The sequence below is a fragment of the Indicator indicator genome, chromosome Z, assembly GCF_027791375.1.
Source record: "Indicator indicator isolate 239-I01 chromosome Z, UM_Iind_1.1, whole genome shotgun sequence".
Taxonomy (NCBI): domain Eukaryota; kingdom Metazoa; phylum Chordata; class Aves; order Piciformes; family Indicatoridae; genus Indicator; species Indicator indicator.
Window position 1 is genome coordinate 67,574,763 of NC_072053.1, and position 19,637 is coordinate 67,594,399.

Below are 19,637 nucleotides of genomic sequence, written 5' to 3' on the forward strand. Positions count from 1 at the left end.
TATGTATGAGGTAATAATGGAAGTGTGCTGAACGGTAATTTAAATGCTTCAATTATGTTCTTTTTATTAGTGAAGTATTTTGAGTACATTAAATTCCTGTCCTTCAAAACAAATATTTATCAAAATTTTATATTATTTGCCATTTTATATTTACCATTTTATATTATTTACCATGATCATTCCCTTCATGATGTCCAACTGGAGCTGATACTTTCCCACTAGCAATATAGGTTCTTGAAACTTCACACTAGAAATTTCATAGTTGAACACATATGCAAAACACTTCTGTTCCTCCAAGGAAGTAGAATTATTTAAATAGCTCTGAAAGTGTCTTGTACAGGAAGATTTGCCAGGGAAAGTTGTGGATTGGCTATATTTTTCACTTGATTAAACATTAAGCACAGCCCATAATTTTGCTTTTGAAACATGTTTGCTCACCATTTGGAATTAAGTTCTATCAGCCATATCTGAGCAATTGCTTGAGGCTCTGACTTTAATTCTTACAACAGCTTTATTATTTGGTAAGAAAATCATTGCTGCTTTAGAGCTAAAAGCATAAGTTTCTAAATAATTGATGCATTGTGTGGCTGTATTATTCATCTTCAGTATATGAACAGGGAGTTTTTCTGAACATATTTTACTGGGAAGGAAGGAAGAAGGGATTGTCAATGTCTTGGCAGACTAACGCAAGCGGGAGATTCATTCATGCTTTATTTGAGGTCTTTTCTTGAGCACTTGTGCAATTTTGAACTCTGCCTCATTAAAATGTATAAAACATGCATATTACTTCCTCTTGGAGGTGAACAGTGCTGAGGCACTGAATCTATGTTAAAACAGACACCTGGGGATTATTTACTTTCAGTGCAAGTCCATACAGAGGAGATTTAACAGATTTGGCATAACATTTCTGATAAATGAGCTCTATACACTTTGAGCAAACACTATTCAGTGCAGTGCAACCAAAACAAAAAAGGTTTTAACCAAATCATTTGGTTCTAACTGGTTTTGTAGTCATACAATCAATATTGATTGAAACACTGTCAATCAAATCCAGGATTATTCAAGATTGATTTACGTCCTTTCCTGTACCATCTTGCAGCTTTCTTCTCTTTTCTATTACACTCACTATTCTGCTGCTGAAGTAAACTTTTTTCCAACCTTTGTTTTGGAAGTTTTGTAATGGAGTTCAGTATAATTATCTGTTTTGCTAAGAAAATGTATCACAAAGTAGGGAAAATTACCTAGCTGATAAATAACAAGCATAGTAAAACAATGAGTGAAAGCCAGTAAAGTATAAAAGGAGAGAACAAGGTGAAGTAGACAGACAGGAGAAGACTGTGAAAGAAGGTTGTACACGGCAAGGGTCCGTGTAACATCTCAGAGAAATGGCTACACAGTTTATACTAGTTCTTTCATGCCAGTCTTTAGGAGCCAGTAGGAAATAGAGTTACACTTCACTTAGGCATCCTGGTATCGTCAAAGAAGTGAGGCTATGTCATGGCTCTGAAGGAAATAGTTATCCGAATCACAGTTGACACGGCTTTGTGACACAAGGATATTATAGGAAAATTGTGCTATTTCTATCTATACCATGGTGAATTTTAATACGTGATGCTCCAAACTTTGGTTTCTTCTACCTTCTTGGCTAAAATGAGCATAATGAACTTAAAAATAGAGAATTCTGGTGGGTACATTATGTCAAACCAGTAATCCTCTGAATAGAGTTCAAAGTCAAGATGATTTGAAGGGATTTCTCAGTATATAAAAACCTGGGAATTCATTCCTGTATTCCTAGCACTGCAGATTATTTAATTGAATAACTGAGAAAATCCAACATAATTTTCATTCCAAGCTTACAGTTTTGCATTTTTCCTATAGTCTTTTACTCTTTTTTCTATTGATACTCTTTTACTCTTCATTTACTCTGGAATATGCTTGAAATGTTCTGGATTCAAGTGGGAGAGTGAAATTAGTGTAGTAATAATGTGCATTTAAATATTCCAGTATAACTAGATTTTTTTTCTATCTAGACATTAATTTTTTCCTACCTTTTATTTACAGTTACTTTCAACTGCAGATTTAAGGTGCTGAGCTATATGAACAGCAAATACTTGGAGAGGAATATTCATCTTTTGTTACTGGTGCACCTAGAAGGAACATTAACAGTCTTCTGAAGTGTTTTTCATACGTTTTTCTTCAATGTTTTCTGTGTTTTTACTGGGGAAAAAAAAAGATACAGATAGTTTGAAAATGTTGTTTTGCAAATTAAGCTAGTAATTGCATGAATTTTAGATTTTGTAGAGGATCAAAAAAAAGACTGGCAACTCAGCAGAACAGTGTTCTGATACTAAAAATATTTGCTAGTCAAATGTGTTAAGTTCCCCAAAGTGGATGGGAAGGACATAGTAAGTTGACAGCTCATTACTTGCCATATGATTTCATGATCAAGTGCTGAAACTGAATTAGGCAGCAGTTGTTTTTTCACTCAGAGGCTTTTTCTATACTCAATTGTTGTTTAAATTTGCAGGGTTCTGTTGCTCGAATGGACCATGAGACAGCCAGTGTTATGAGCTCTAGTAGTAATTATTCGGTTCCTCGCAGACTGACAAGTCACCTGGGTACCAAGGTAACCGAAGATTACAAACCACAGGTCGCTAATGCTACATTTTTACTAATACAATAACCTCATTGTTTCTGCCAGTAGTACTAATATTAGCTGAAGAATCTATACTCTCATAGTAATTTAATGAAGTTAAAATTTTAGAGTATTTTTCCAACTTTAAAATACATTCACAAAAATCTTTTGTTTTTTCACTTGTTGATGATCAGCTGGGAGTTGTTACACTGAGGAAGAAATTATTGCTAGAATATCTGAAAATCTTTTGATGTTGATTTACAATCCATGATGGAAACTAACCCTTTTAAGAGCAGTTCTTTGAGTACTTTACCAGAGTCCAAATGCATAAAACAGATGCAATTGCTAAGAAAATTAACAGACAAACTAAAAAAAGGGTGTGGAAAGGGGAAAGAAAAAATTGTGTAAGCCCTTCAGAGTGATAAATGTCTGCTCACAAAAGATGATGCTCAAAGTACATGTGCAGCATAAAAAGTGGGGCAGTGGAAGGGCAAAACTGTAACATAAATCTGAGTTCATGAACCACTGGAGTTTATACTGCCTCTGGAATCAGCAACAGTATAGATACTACTGGTGTTATGCTAATTACTGTCTTCTCAGAAGCCAGACCTATTAACTTGACATAGTATTAATTGCTTTAGGCCTTGAAACAGCATTATAATATTGTAATTTCAGTCCTGAACTATATGCTTGTAGCAAATGGAGGGTGATACCAGCTAGTCTTTGGGATTTTTGATTGCAAATTGTAGAATTCCCAAAAGCCACAAAAAGTCAGTGAGCCCTTAAGGCAAAGAGAGAGACTTAAGTGTAGAAGGATACAGGCAAAGAAATAGGTTGAAGTGTGTGTGCTCTGGGGTAGGAAAAGTTTAGTACTAAAGCCTAAGAAGAAGGGGAAATAGTAGAGATCCTAACTAGAAGAATCTATCTAGAGATGCAGAAAGAGATATGGACAGTATTTGTATACAGACAGAAATAGACTGACAAATACTTTCATCTTTATTCTCTGAGAAAAGCGTTACCTTCCATATCACACTGGATTAAAGCTACCACATTGGATTTTCCCAGACCAAGACAGGATCTCTAAACTGGGATGTAGGCTGTCATAAAATGGGCTCCACAACCATTTTCCAGTGGATTTTGCATGTGGTGATACAATTTCACAGATTCTGAGATTTCTATCACTTCAGCAATCCTACAATATTTAGGGAAGTACATATTAACAGACTTGCTGTTTCATCTACTCAACACAATGCAATTTTATTTTCTTTATAACTTGGTATTTGTACTCATCTTCAGGCACATTTGAATTCTCTCTTAAGAAACCAAATCATTCATTGGGCTAGCAACCATTTCAAATACCTGTTTATCAGTAGAAATTGTCAAACAGTCCAAAGTCTCATTTCTTCCTTAATTGATACATTCTGAAGAAACATGTACACTGCTACTTTACAATTCCCTTTTATAGTTTCTTTATATTACAATTTGATTTTGAATCTTCCCGCTTGTCTTGGCATTAGGAGTTTGAAGTTTCTACGTAGTATCTAAAATGATCCTCTACATCCTGTTACTTTACTAAAAGTTCAGTAGAAGACCCAGATGCATTTCTTGATATAAAGCTGTTACTGAAGAAAACAAAATGGGGAAGAAAACCCAAAGTGTGTTGACCACTATATTATGTGATAGCCAAGGAAATCCCTCAAAACTTGCTATTTTTAATGAGAAATTTGGTTACTCCAAGTTAAGTATGTAATGCTGGGTTATCATTGATTTAATCTGACAATGCTCAGTATTTTAAATATATTAAATAATAATTTGTAAGCTTTACTGGTTTTGTCTTTATAAACTTGAAAAAGTGCTCATTTTTCTCACTATTGTATTTTCGGTAAATAATCTGGGCCATATGCAAGTGGGTCATTCTAACAAAAAGTTATTAGTTAATTGAAATAGTTTTAAAGGAAAACTTTAAAATCCATGGATATAAACAAAAAATTAATGTAATCATTTTTACCCTTGTCTAGAATAATACTATTTAATATAACAAGTAGTTTTTCACTGAAGAGCATCTTTAAGTGAGTGTGATTCAAACAGAACATTTTCTGAGACAGAATTAATTTTAAATATATTTTTGATTTCTCCAAAACAGTTTCATTAGTATGTTTATGAAATCTTTTTGTACAATGGAAACTTAGAAGTCTCTGCCATTGGCCTTGTAGATTAATAGGTAGAGCTACCACTCATCTCTAGCCATTTAACCACTAAGTCAAATGTATTAATATTCTTGATGCTAACAAAGTACTTAATGATTTTTAAATAGCACAGGGGTTTGCACATTGAATACAGGGGGTTTGCCCATATGTACCATGTAAAATTAGTTTTATTTTAATTTTATGTGTATTTTCTATGTGTAACTGTATTTTTAAAATTACTCACCCTGCAGGTGGAAATGGTGTATTCTTTGTTATCAATGCTTGGTACTCATGATAAAGATGACATGTCAAGAACATTGCTAGCCATGTCTAGCTCTCAAGACAGCTGCATAGCCATGCGTCAGTCTGGGTGTCTTCCTCTCCTCATCCAGCTTTTACATGGCAACGATAAAGACTCTGTCTTGTTGGGAAACTCTCGTGGCAGTAAAGAGGCCCGTGCCAGAGCCAGCGCAGCACTGCATAACATCATTCACTCTCAGCCTGATGATAAAAGAGGCAGGCGGGAAATCCGTGTCCTTCATCTTTTGGAGCAGATCCGTGCTTACTGTGAAACATGTTGGGAATGGCAGGAAGCACATGAACAAGGCATGGATCAAGACAAAAACCCAAGTAGGTTCTGCAAGATTTATAAAAATGTTTCAAGGGTGTATTGAAAACAGTGGATTTACAGAAACTATAGCTTTAATCTGACTTTTGTTGCATGTGAGTTTTCTTCTGCGTATATTTACACATACGATAATACCAAGTTTATATACTTAGTATATAAATTACAGAAATTGGTGCATTTTCCATATAATAATTGTAGTCTTCTATAAGCTGTAAATTAATATCAAATATGTATTCTGGTTTACATTTTAATGGATAGTAAAACATATCTTCCTAATGCTTTTCATGCACAGCTATTCAGGAGGTAGCACATTTTATTCAGGACAGAGAGCCCAAATTAAATACAATCTATTCAATACAGTATTGAACTGTTACGTTGCATCTAAGAAGTATTCCATTATTAAAATATGAAAGACATGACAGTATAAGTGAATAGGACTTTTCTCAGACAACGGTTAGGGAAAAAGACATTCTGGATTGCTTAGCTTCTTTTCTGAATTTTGTAAATTCAGGCTGCAGGTGTTTGTGATTGACATCATACCGAGATCTGTGAGCAGCATCACCAGTGTTGGAGTTTACTGCCAGAGCCATTAGGGGGAGTGAGGCTCAGAACAAGATATGCTAATACCATTTGTCTGTTAGCCATGATCTATCTCACAAAAATAGGAACTTAAAACCTTATCAGTTATGAAACAAAGCATTTAATTAACATGAGGACATAACGCCCAGAGAAAGAGCTTTGTGTTAGGTGACATATTACTTAATGCCACCAGAATATTTAACTGTATTAAAAATACTTGTTTCACTATGATCATTAATTCTTACAAGTGGTAAGCTAGGTTTTTTTTGTACTAGGAGTCATATTTCTTACTTAATACGTACATTCAGGATTCTCCCTAACTACTTCTTCAGCATTAGATCTATTTCTAATACACACATTTGTTAATAACATTCTTATCTGTCTGTTCATGGATTACTGGGAGGATACAAACCCTGAATAAAACTGCAACTGATTTATTTTAAGATAAGATTCGCTTTGGAAAACTTAGCACTCAGGAAATACTAATTGTTACCTCTTTCTGGATCAGTGCCTGCCCCAGTAGATCATCAGATCTGTCCTGCAGTATGTGTTTTGATGAAACTTTCATTTGATGAAGAACACAGGCATGCAATGAATGAGCTTGGTAAGAGCAAATGTATTTCTCCGATTTTCTTTGACAAGCTTGGTGGAAACACTAACACTCTTTAGGTACTTTTCTACTACTAGTGAAAACAGATCATAAGTTCATTTGTGTTAGCTGCTACCCTTGAATATGAATATGGTTTAAATTAACCAAACCATTTCCAAGTAGCTGAATTACTGTGTCAGTTACTCTCTTTTTCTGGCATGAATTGTGAATTTTGGAAGAGGATTATTTTTATTGAATATTTTCAATTCTAGAAGTATTGGACTTACGATGGACCCTGCTTTCTAGGGGGAGAGGGGAGTGTTTGTTGGTTTGGGTTTTGCTGGGTTTATTTTGTTTCTTTTCTTGTCCTAAGTTGGCTCCTGTTTGACAGCCTGACTTTTCGTCCATGCTCAGTAAATTCTGTGCATGAGATTTTCATTTGTCACTTTTCATTACCAGTGAAATATTGTACATATTTTTCTCAGAAAATAACATTCAGTTGCAATAATCAGTAATTTTCAAATTTACTAAACAGGCTTTTGTGTAATTGGTAGAGGTTCATTGATCAGGTGTGATTTTTACTGGGTGGAAGCACTGGCTGTGCTTCTTACTTCCTCATAATTCCTCCTGTTCCTATTTTCCCCTGAAATCTTAATGGCATGCTCTGCTACCTTTCAGCTGCTTCCAAGCATAGGATTCAAGATTCAGAGTCAGTGTTTATTTATTTAAGTAATCTCTTTAAGCCTTCTGGTTTTCAGATGTTTGAGATTCGCTCTGTACCTGTAAATGCAATTTGTTCCCTGGTGTATATGTACTGTACTTGTGATAGAGTATAGTTATTATCTATTTTCTTACTTGTTCTTTTTAAAGGAGGTTTGCAGGCCATTGCTGAACTGTTGCAGGTAGATTGTGAAATGTATGGGTTGACAAATGATCACTATAGTGTTACCTTAAGAAGGTATGCTGGAATGGCTCTGACAAACTTGACTTTTGGAGATGTGGCAAACAAGGTAAGAGTAGAATTTTAAACGTACAGTAATTTCACTTCATAGCTACTTTTGAAATTCAGCTCTCAAGACAAGTGTCAAATCTCCAGGACAGGATATTGAGTCTTAGCTCAATCAAAAATTCAAAATACCTCTGTCATTCCATCCTGTTCCAGACAGCACCACAAACTGAATGTTGTATCATGCAAGTATATCAACTCTCATTAGATTAAATCACCTTTAATTTGTCCCTGAAAGTAAGGATTTTATCTGTCAGTTTACTTTTTATGAGCATTAGGTTGGCATAGCACTGACTAAACCTAATCAAGTCACGCTTTGTTAAGTTCTCTATTATTCAACAATGCTATTACTGTCTGGTGAAATTTTGAAAACCTCTTTAGGCTGGAGCTGAGGATATCTGCTTCATAAAGGGCGCTACTGCAAATTATAAGAGAAAGTAGGTTTCCTAATTTCTGACAAGGAGCTTGCTTTCAAAGATAGAAAGTCTCAGTAATTTTGTGCCGTAGTTTGACAACCTATGGATTTTAAAATAATGCTGTACTGAAAAGACCTTTTCCTCTTTCTACTCTGGGGAAAATATTTCAGGAGTGAATGGAAATAACAGGCTTTATGAAACTTGGTTTTTTGTTCCAAGTTCTAGAGAAGAGTAAAGCACAAATCCTTGCTGCAGATCAGTTGCTTCGCAGCATATTGCCTTTTTACATCATCTAATCATTAACGCTACAGGGCTACAGTTACTGGATTTATAGTGTAAACTAAACTACTGAGAGATGTAAATGTACATGCTGCCCTGCGTGGACATACTTTTTGAATAATTTTCAGTTGTTCTTTGTCACAAAAAATTTCTAACCTAAGTTTTCCAGTTGCTATTGCATCCTTAGGAAGTTGTTCTTCAGATGTCAGAAATGTTACATTTGTGTCAATTGAAAGTATTCCTAATATTGTCATACTATGTGTATTTGAAAGAAAAAAATGCTATTGTGAGACTCAGTAGGCAATAGGTAACAACACATTACCAGCTCAAAGGTCATTTGTCTGTAGTGTAGAAAAGAAGGCTTCTAAGGTAGTAATGTTCTAGATCAAATCCTAGACTTCTGACTTAACTTTTTGATAGTTGTAAACCATATATTTATTGTTGGCAATGTATTTTAGTAAGCTTTTATTGAACTTAAGGTGTGATTAATTTAAAATACCAGAACATTGTTCAGGAGGAAACCACCTAACCAATCATTTAGTACTATTCACTTCCTTTTTTCTTCTCATTCTTAATAGGCTACGTTATGTTCTATGAAGGGCTGTATGAGAGCTCTTGTAGCCCAATTGAAATCTGAAAGTGAAGACTTACAGCAGGTAATGTTCTTTGAGATGAAATATTTCTTGGACATTTCCATCATTTGTATCTCATGCACTCCATTAAAATACTGAATTTCTACTCTCTTTTCATAGTGTTTGCCTTCCTTCTACTCATTTGGCCTCACCACCAGTTATTTTTAGTCTTGACTCCTGTTATCTTCATGAAGTTTCTACTCTGCTGTCCACACAGGCTCTGTTTCAAAAAATAGGCTTCATTCATCCCAGCTGATTTTTAATTTTTTTTGGCTACTCAACTTCTGTAGATAAATATTCTTACTGTAAAAGACACCATATTTTAAAAAAACTTTAAAGAGCTATATAGATGTTAATCAGAGTAATCATACCATCTGAGAGACACACAAGTTTGTTCTATTTCACTATCAGAAAAGCTGAAAAAAAAGATGATGTGAGATACGTGATCTAGAGATAACAGTGCAGACATTAGAATATGCATAAATCTGAATTTTTGGACCACTTTTTCAACCAATACGGAAAACTGAGAACTTTATTGCAAGTCTTTGTTTTAGGTACCCACACACAGAAGCCAGAACCTTTGAACAAACTTCATACTGAAATGTTAGAACAGTCTAGCTGACAACACAACAAAAAAAAGATTTTATCACATTTTAGTTCAGTAGCTGAATACGGCCACTGTTAATTAATCCAAAGCATTCCAGAAATCCAGAAGGGCAGTCTGATAACCTGATAAAGAAGCAGCTGCATTGAGATACATTATTTTTCTTCCGTGTTTTGCAGGTCATTGCAAGTGTGTTGAGGAACTTGTCCTGGCGAGCAGATGTAAACAGTAAAAAGATTCTAAGAGAAGTTGGAAGTGTGAAAGCATTGATGGAATGTGCTTTAGAAGTTAAGAAGGTATCCTGTATAAATGATGAATATTGGAGAGATTGCATTTATTTTACACAAACCAAAAATATTTTCCTTTTTAGCAAAAGCAGTATTTGGGGTAGTTTAGGTAACTTGCTTTGAAGGAAGATTGTTGCTTTGAATTTACGTAGCAGCAGACCACAATGTATCAATGACATCTCAAAACTAGTAGTATTTCTGAAATTGTTATTTATGAGGGTTGCCAAGCTTTTGCTCTTCTGTTTCATGAACTATGCTGTTGAAAAGGCCTTTTTTTATAATTTTGTAATTTAATAAAACCTCTTATAAGTTAGTGAATAGGTAGCTACCACTTCTATGGTTTTCTTGATACAGTTTTTTTGTGTACAGACAGGATTATATTCCATCCTATAGTCTCTCTTGTTACTTAGTCTTCAAGCCATATTTACCAGTATGGCAGTTAACAAGTATTGTGGCACATATTTCTGAAAACTTTGGGGTAAAGCAATACCAAATTCAGAGCTAAAGAAAGCAGAAGAACAAAGAGAAGTATTTACATATGCACTTCTGCTTACATCTAGCTTACAAGCCCAGGAAGCAGCAATTGGAACATACATAACTCCTTGAAGCGAATATATGTATTTTGGGTAGATTGTGATCAATAGTCAAGAACTTTTCTAATTCTGTCATTTTTTGTTTTCTTAGGAATCCACCTTAAAAAGCGTTCTGAGTGCCTTATGGAATTTATCAGCACACTGTACTGAGAACAAAGCTGATATATGTGCCGTTGATGGTGCTCTTGCATTTCTAGTTGGCACACTGACATACCGGAGCCAAACAAACACTTTAGCCATCATAGAAAGTGGAGGAGGAATATTACGAAATGTTTCTAGCTTAATTGCTACTAATGAAGACCACAGGTGAGTATACATACTTTCTTTTAACAGTTTTAGCAGTTCCACATAATGTATTTAGTGGATGGTTTCTGTGAATGAGTCTTCATATCAATGCTTATATTAAGTATAATAACTAAGTACAATTAATTTTAATGCATTTGATAAGGCAAGAATTCCACTTACGTAACAGGAATATGTGAACAGGTTAATACCTACTGCTTATTAATGATGAACTATAGTAAAAGCTAAGTATTCTTGTTTGTAATAGGATTTGATTAGCATTCAGGTGAAAGCTAGAGGACATGAAAGCTAGGGGTAAACTTGCACTGGAGAATTCATGATTATTCTTTCTTAGGGCAAAACTTGCCTACAGCTTGTTAGTTTTCTATTTTGCTTTGTCTCTTTTCCTTTTGAAATACTACTTACTGATGTTTGTTTTCAATTCCTCAACACCAGGCAAATCCTGCGAGAGAACAGCTGTTTACAAACCTTATTACAACACTTGAAGTCACACAGTTTGACAATAGTCAGTAATGCATGTGGGACTTTGTGGAATCTTTCTGCACGAAATGCAAAGGATCAGGAGGCACTATGGGACATGGGAGCAGTTAGTATGCTGAAAAATCTCATTCACTCAAAACACAAAATGATAGCCATGGGTAGTGCTGCAGCTTTAAGAAACCTCATGGCAAACAGGCCAGCAAAATATAAAGATGCCAACATTATGTCTCCAGGATCAAGCTTGCCATCTCTTCATGTCAGAAAACAAAAGGCACTGGAGGCAGAATTAGATGCTCAGCATTTATCAGAGACTTTTGACAACATTGATAATTTAAGCCCAAAAGCATCTCACCGTAATAAGCAGAGACATAAGCAAAATATATACAGTGAATATGTCTTAGACTCCAGTCGTCATGATGATGCTGTGTGCAGATCAGAGAGTTTTAATGCTGGTAATATGACTGTACTTTCACCATATTTAAATAGTACAGTATTGCCCAGCTCCTCCTCTTCCAATAGAGGAAACATAGAAAATTCTCGATCTGAGAAAGACAGAAGTCTTGACAGGGATCGAGCAGTAGGTTTAAATACTTATCATCTGGGTGCAGAAAATACTGGGAACTCATCTAAGAGAATAGGAATGCAGATTTCTACTGCTGCAGCTCAGATCGCCAAAGTTATGGAAGAAGTAACAAGCATGCATATTCCACAAGAAGACAGAAGTTCTGGTTCTACTTCTGAAATGCACTGCTTGACAGAAGACAGAAATGCCCCAAGAAGATCAGCCACTGCCCATACTCACTCAAATACATACTTTCCTAAGTCTGAGAATTCCAACAGGACATGTCCCAGTCCTTACACAAAAATGGAGTACAAGAGAGCTTCAAATGATAGCCTAAATAGTGTCAGCAGCAGTGATGGCTACGGTAAAAGAGGCCAAATGAAACCTTCCATTGAGTCCTACTCTGAAGATGATGAAAGTAAATTTTGTAGTTATGGTCAATATCCAGCTGACTTGGCACATAAGATTCATAGTGCAAATCATATGGATGACAATGACGGAGAACTAGACACTCCTATTAATTACAGTCTTAAATACTCAGATGAACAGTTAAATTCTGGAAGGCAAAGTCCCTCTCAGAATGAAAGATGGGCAAGGCCCAAGCATATAATAGATGATGAAATGAAACAGAATGAACAAAGGCAGCCAAGGAGCCAAAATGCAACTTACCCCGTGTACAATGAAAACGGAGAGGATAAACACATGAAATATCAGTCACCTTTTGGACAGCAGGAGTGCGTTTCTTCCTTTAGATCAAGAGGATCTAATGGTTCAGATCAGAGCAGAGTAGGCTCAACTCTTGGGATGAATCAGAAGGTAAACCAGTCCTTGTGCCATGTTGATGATTATGATGACGATAAGACAACAAATTATAGTGAACGTTATTCTGAGGAGGAACAACATGAAGAGGAAGATAGACCAACTAATTACAGCATAAAGTACAATGAAGAGGAACATCACATCGATCAGCCTATTGATTATAGTTTAAAATACTCAACAGAGGTTCCACCTTCATCTCAGAAGCCATCTTTCACTTTCCCAAAGAGCTCTTCAGTGCAAAGCACTAAAACTGACCATATTTCTTCAAGTAGTGGGAGCACATCAGTCCCCTCAGCTGGTTCCAAGAGACAGAATCAGCTTCATCCAAATTCTGCACAGAGCAGAGGTGGTCATGTGCAAAAGACTGCTTCATGTAAAACTCCCTCTATTAATCAGGAAACTATACAAACTTACTGTGTGGAAGATACCCCAATATGTTTTTCGAGGTGTAGCTCTTTGTCATCTTTGTCATCAGCTGAAGATGAAATAGGACGTGATCAATCCACACGTGTGACAGATGGCAATAACACACTGCAGATAGCAGAACTAAAGGAAAACAGTGGGGCATTATCTACAGAAGGTGCAGTAAGTGAAATCACATCAACATCACAACACATCAGAACAAAACCCAATAGACTTCAGACTTCTAGTTTATCTCCTTCTGATTCTTCTAGACATAAAGCTGTTGAATTTTCTTCAGGTGCCAAATCTCCCTCAAAGAGTGGTGCACAGACTCCTAAAAGTCCACCAGAACATTATGTGCAGGAAACACCACTCATGTTCAGCAGATGTACTTCTGTAAGTTCCCTGGATAGTTTTGAAAGTCGTTCAATTGCTAGCTCAGTTCAGAGTGAGCCTTGCAGTGGAATGGTAAGTGGCATTATAAGTCCCAGCGACCTTCCAGACAGCCCTGGACAAACAATGCCTCCAAGCAGAAGTAAAACACCACCCCCAGCTCCAGGAGTTCAAGTAAAGAGGGATGTACCCAAAGGTAAAGTACCAAGTGCAGAAAAGAGAGAGCCTGGTCCTAGACAGGCAGCTGTAAATGCAGCAGTTCAAAGAGTTCAGGTTCTGCCAGATGCTGATACACTATTACATTTTGCCACAGAAAGCACACCAGATGGGTTCTCATGCTCTTCTAGTCTGAGTGCTCTGAGTCTTGATGAGCCATTTATACAGAAGGATGTAGAATTAAGAATAATGCCTCCTGTTCATGAAAATGAACATGGAAATGAAGCAGAACCTGAACAGTCAGATGATACAAAGGATAACCAAGAAAAGAAAGCAGAGAAACCTGCTGAAGCAGAAAAAGACATTCTGGATGATTCCGATGATGATGATGATATCGAAATATTGGAAGCATGTATTATTTCTGCTATGCCAACGAAGTCTTCACGTAAAGCCAAAAAGCCTTCTCAAGCATCTGGTCAAAAAGTACCTCCTCCCATAGCCAGAAAGCCCAGCCAGTTGCCAGTTTACAAACTTTTGCCTTCACAAAGCAGATTGCAATCCCAAAAGCATGTGAGTTTTACACCAGGAGATGATATGCCACGGGTATATTGTGTTGAGGGTACACCAATAAATTTTTCAACAGCTACATCTCTGAGTGATCTCACAATAGAATCACCCCCAAGTGAGTTGGCCAATGTAGACAGTGTGGGTACAGTAACAGAGTCAGGGGAATTTGAAAAGCGAGACACCATTCCTACAGAAGGTAGAAGTACCGATGACTCTCAGAGAGCAAAAAGCTCAACTGTAACTCCCCCAGGCCTAGATGATGACAAAACAGAAGAGGGTGATATTCTGGCTGAGTGCATTAACTCAGCTATGCCAAAAGGAAAAAGTCACAAACCATTTAGAGTGAAGAAGATAATGGATCAAATTCAACAAGCATCTTCATCGCTAAGTAATAAAAACCAACCAGAAGGTGAGAAAAAGAAACCAACATCACCAGTAAAACCTGTTACCCAAAATAATGAATTCAGAGCACATATAAGAAGAACCACAGAGTCTAAAAGTAGTATCAATGAAAGAAGTTATGCGGACAGCAGAGATGCAAAGAAACAGAATCTGAAAAATAATTCAAGAGATTTTAATGACAAATTGCCAAATAATGAAGAGCGTGTAAAAGGAAGCTTTGTATTTGATTCCCCTCATCATTACACACCTATTGAGGGAACTCCTTACTGTTTTTCAAGGAATGATTCCCTAAGTTCTTTAGATTTTGATGATGATGACGTTGACCTTACAAGGGAGAAGGCAGAATTAAGGAAAGGAAAAGAAGCAAAGGAAACAGAAACTAAAGACTGCACTAATTCAGAACAGCTTTCAAATCAGCAGCCAAGTAACAGGACACAAGTTTGTCAGAAAAACCCAACAGGCAGAAGCCAACCTAAATCTTTCTCTCAGTCAGCTAAAGATATTCCAGACAGAGGAGCAGCCACAGATGAGAAAATGCAGAATTTTGCTATTGAAAACACTCCTGTTTGTTTTTCTTGCAATTCATCTCTTAGTTCCCTCAGTGATATCGATCAAGAAAACAATAACAAAGAAGAGGAACCTGCAAAATGTACTGAGGCTCCTGATTCACAGATGGAATCAAACAGACCACAGACTTCTGGCTATGCACCTAAATCATTTCATGTTGAAGATACTCCAGTATGTTTCTCTAGAAACAGCTCTCTGAGTTCTCTTAGTATTGATTCAGAAGATGACCTTTTGCAGGAATGCATTAGTTCTGCTATGCCTAAAAAGAAAAAGCCCTCAAGAATGAAGAGTGAAAGTGAAAAAAATAGTTCTAGAAATATAGATGATGTATTGGCAGAAGATTTAACACTGGATTTGAGAGAGATACAGAGGCCAGATTCAGAACACGGTTTTTCACCTGATTCAGAGAACTTTGATTGGAAAGCAATACAAGAAGGTGCAAATTCTATAGTTAGTAGCCTGCATCAAGCTGCAGCTGCTGCATCACTATCTCGACAAGCTTCATCAGACTCTGATTCTATACTTTCATTAAAATCCAGTATTTCTCTAGGGTCACCATTTCATCTTACACCAGACCAAGAAGAAAAACCCTTCACTAGTAATAAAGGTCCAAGAATTCTTAAGCCAGGAGAGAAGAGTACGCTGGAGTCTAAAAAAGTAGAGTCCGAAAGCAGGGGAATCAAAGGTGGAAAGAAAGTGTATAAAAGTGTAATTACAGGAAAAGCTCGCTCCAATTCAGAAGTTTCAAGCCAGCTGAAGCAATCACAACAGACAACTGTGCCTTCAATTTCACGTGGTAGGACAATGATCCATATTCCAGGAGTACGGAACAGTTCTTCAAGTACTAGTCCTGTTTCAAAAAAAGGTCTTCCACTCAAAAACACAAACTCCAAGAGTCCCAGTGAAGGCCAAAGTCTGACTAGTTCTCCAAGAGGAGTCAAGTCATCAGTGAAACCTGAGCCTGCATCTGTAGCTGGGCAGCCATCAGGGTTGAATCCAAGTGGATCAAGCAAAGGACCTTCTAGGTCAGGATCTAGAGACTCAACTCCATCTAGACCTCAACAGCAGCCATTAAGTAGGCCTCTGCAGTCTCCAGGCCGAAACTCAATTTCCCCAGGAAGAAATGGTATAAGTCCACCTAACAAACTTTCTCAGTTGCCAAGGACATCATCTCCTAGCACAGCTTCAACTAAATCTTCGAGTTCTGGTAGAATGTCATATACATCACCAGGCAGGCAGGTGAGCCAGCAAAACCTTACAAAGCAAACTGCCTTACCTAAGAGTACCAGTAGCATTCCACGAAGTGAGTCTGCTTCAAAAGGGTTAAACCAAGCTCTCAGCAATGGTGGATCAAACAAAAAGACTGAACTATCCAGAATGTCATCCACAAAATCTAGTGGAAGTGAATCTGACAGATCCGAGAGACCTGTTCTCGTTCGTCAGTCAACTTTCATCAAAGAAGCTCCAAGCCCAACTCTAAGACGGAAATTAGAAGAGTCAGCTTCATTTGAATCTCTCTCTCCTTCCAGGCCAGATTCTCCCACACGGTCCCAACTACAGACCCCGGTTTTAAGTCCATCTCTTCCTGATATGTCTTTATCTGCTCATTCAACTGCCCATACAAGCAGTTGGCGAAAATTACCACCTAATCTGAGCCCTTCTGTAGAATATGATGGGAGATCAGCAAAACGTCATGATATAGCTCGTTCTCATTCTGAGAGTCCCTCAAGATTGCTGATCAACAGATCAGGTACTTGGAAGCGTGAGCACAGTAAACATTCCTCGTCACTTCCTCGTGTAAGCACTTGGCGAAGAACTGGAAGTTCCTCCTCAATTCTATCAGCTTCCTCAGAATCCAGTGAAAAGGCAAAAAGTGAAGATGAAAAGCAACATGGAAGTTCTCTTTCTGGACACAAGCAAAGTAAAGAAAGCCAAGCACCGGCAAAAGGTACTTGGAGAAAAATAAAAGAAAATGAAATCCCTCAGATAATGAATGATCCTCAGCATACTTCCTCAGTTGCCACAAATGGCTCTGATTCCAAAACTCTGATCTATCAGATGGCACCAGCTGTCTCTAAGACAGAGGATGTGTGGGTGAGGATAGAGGACTGCCCAATTAACAATCCTAGATCTGGAAGGTCCCCAACTGGAAATACTCCCCCTGTTATTGACAGTGTTTCAGAGAAAGGGGCTGTGAATGGTAAAGATTCTAAAGAGATTCAAGAAAAACAAACCTCAGGAAGTGGAGGTGTTCCAGTTCGTACCAGTGGTTTAGAAAACCGTCTGAACTCCTTCTTTCAGGTAGATAGTCCAGACAAGAAAGGCACTGAGACAAAGCCCCTGCCAAATAATTCCATTCCTGCACCAGAAAATAATGAAAGTACTGTAAGTGAGCGTACACCGTTCAGTTCCAGTAGCTCAAGCAAACATGGCTCTCCTATTGGTGCTGTTGCAGCAAGAGTGACTCCTTTCAACTACAATCCAAGCCGCAGGAAGAGTAGTGTGGACAATAGTTCTGCTCGGCCATCACAGATACCAACACCAGTAAATAACAGCACAAAGAAACGTGACTCCAAGTCTGAAAATCCAGACACCAATGGAACTCAGAGCCCTAAACGTCACTCTGGCTCTTACCTGGTAACTTCTGTTTAAGTGCAACAAGAAATAAATAAACTGATGTATTATATACAGCAGCTATTTAGAACTTTTGTTTCAAATGAAACTTTAAAAGATTGGGGATTGATTTTTTTGTTGTTGTTGTTTCTATTTGTTGTAAATAGGTTTGATTCTTGTTAGAGGGTCCTTGTTCTGGAAGCCATATTTGATAGTATACTTTGTCTTCACTGGTAATATTTTGGAGGAATACCTGATTGACAGTTTGGAGTAAAATTGCTAATGCAAGTATATTTGTACAGTATGTTTAACATGTATTTAATTAGCATCCCATCCCATAATCCTTTAAATATTGCTTGTTGTTGAAATCATGGAACATTGCAGATAGAGATGATACAGTCATACTGCTTTATCAATCATTTCTAGATTACAGACTGACTAAACTACATCGGGAAAGAATTGGTATTATTTATGCAAAAAAAATTCTCATATTTTAGTATTTGTGAGTCCATCTAACCCAGTAATTACTCACGTGACTGTGAAATTCACAGTAATATGGTTTCTGCTGAACAAGCTCTCCAAGCCTGCTTTTCTGCATGAATGGAACTGATGGTTCATTTTCTGAAGTAACGATTAACATAATGTGCATAGGTAGTTATGGTGTAACAATTTACACTTTATTTGTGCTCTTACAAAAGATTAAAAAAAATTTAAAAAAAAGAACTGTGTAATCGTAAAACCTTGAACAAAATTATTTTACCTGAATTAGATTTTATCTTAAAGTAGGTAGAATTTTTTTGCTATGCTGTAACTCGTATATCATGGTATTTGAGGTGAGATGGCTGCTCTTTTATTAATGAGACTTAGGGGATGTCTCAACAGAGACTAAAATGAACATTTCAGAATAAATTATTACTATATGTAAATTGTGTGTGTTACTTCTGCATTACATAAAAATACAGTATTTTATTTTGAGGTGTCACCATATAATGTGTTGTAAATGCACTTACACTTAAGGCCTGATCCAGCAGAATCTTGCACCTCAAGTATTCATTTCTCTTTACCACTGACAAATGCAAGATGCTTAAAACATTTGCAGGATCAGGCCATAGGTCTTCTGTACTATATTTGTAATTGAAGCAGTTTCACACATCTCAGGTGCACAACAAGGCTAAAGGCAGGGTATTTCCATTATCCAAGAAGTATAATTGTTTTCATGACTGCAAGCCTGAAACAATAATGTATCTATAAAAATAGCATTTTTTAGTAAAACAAAAGTTGATTTTTTTTTAATTTCAGGAAGTATAGAATATAAAATAGTGACTATATGATACAATTCTAATTCTGTTCAGAATCTTAATGCCTTTTTCTTTTAATGATGAAGGGTAAAGTCACAAAAATGCCATGGCAGCAAGAAATGTGGTGTAGTAGAAAACCGGTTTTATACACAAACCAGGACATTTGCTGCCTCAGGCTTTTTTGATGCAAATATGGTTTGTGCTAGAACAGTGCTGAAAAGACAGATTTATACTTCTAAAATACAACTGTAGTCTGGATTTAGATGAGAATTGGTTTAATTTAGAAACATGAGAGAACACCATTCTGTGCATGATTGAACAAACCATGAAACAGTAACAGTTCTGTGGTATCACAACTGGACTATTTTGAAGTTAGCACCCTAAATAACTGATGTTTAGTATTTGAAATGCCCTGAATCCAGGAAGCCTTGAAATAGAGCAATTTACATTTATGGTAGCATTAACACAGCTGCAGAACGTATCTTATCTATGGCTTTGGTACTTCATCTGTTATTGAAATGAATCAATTTTTATATTGAGCTCACCATAAGATGTGCACTGATTATGAACAGAATTTTAGATAAAAGTTAAAAGCCAATACCAAAAATACTTGTTTGGCAGAAGTGGTATCTTATTTGCTC

General features: G+C 36.7%; 1 protein-coding gene across 7 annotated transcripts in view; it reads left to right on the plus strand.

Annotated features, from left to right (window-relative positions):
• Window positions 1–17,770, plus strand: part of APC (APC regulator of WNT signaling pathway) — a 60,026-nt gene extending 42,256 nt beyond the window's left edge. For 2 of the 7 annotated variants that reach the window (XM_054397943.1, XM_054397946.1), the window contains 8 exons: window positions 2,528–2,626; window positions 5,073–5,451; window positions 6,537–6,683; window positions 7,482–7,627; window positions 8,897–8,974; window positions 9,734–9,850; window positions 10,526–10,740; window positions 11,173–17,770. In XM_054397943.1, coding sequence (XP_054253918.1) covers window positions 2,528–2,626; window positions 5,073–5,451; window positions 6,537–6,683; window positions 7,482–7,627; window positions 8,897–8,974; window positions 9,734–9,850; window positions 10,526–10,740; window positions 11,173–17,737 — 7,746 coding nt within the window. In that variant the 3' untranslated portion in view covers window positions 17,738–17,770. The remainder of the gene's footprint in view (window positions 1–2,527; window positions 2,627–5,072; window positions 5,452–6,536; window positions 6,684–7,481; window positions 7,628–8,896; window positions 8,975–9,733; window positions 9,851–10,525; window positions 10,741–11,172) is intronic. The other 5 variants (XM_054397945.1, XM_054397947.1, XM_054397949.1 and 2 more) reach the window with 3 other exon arrangements.
• The last annotated feature ends 1,867 nt before the right edge of the window (window positions 17,771–19,637 follow it).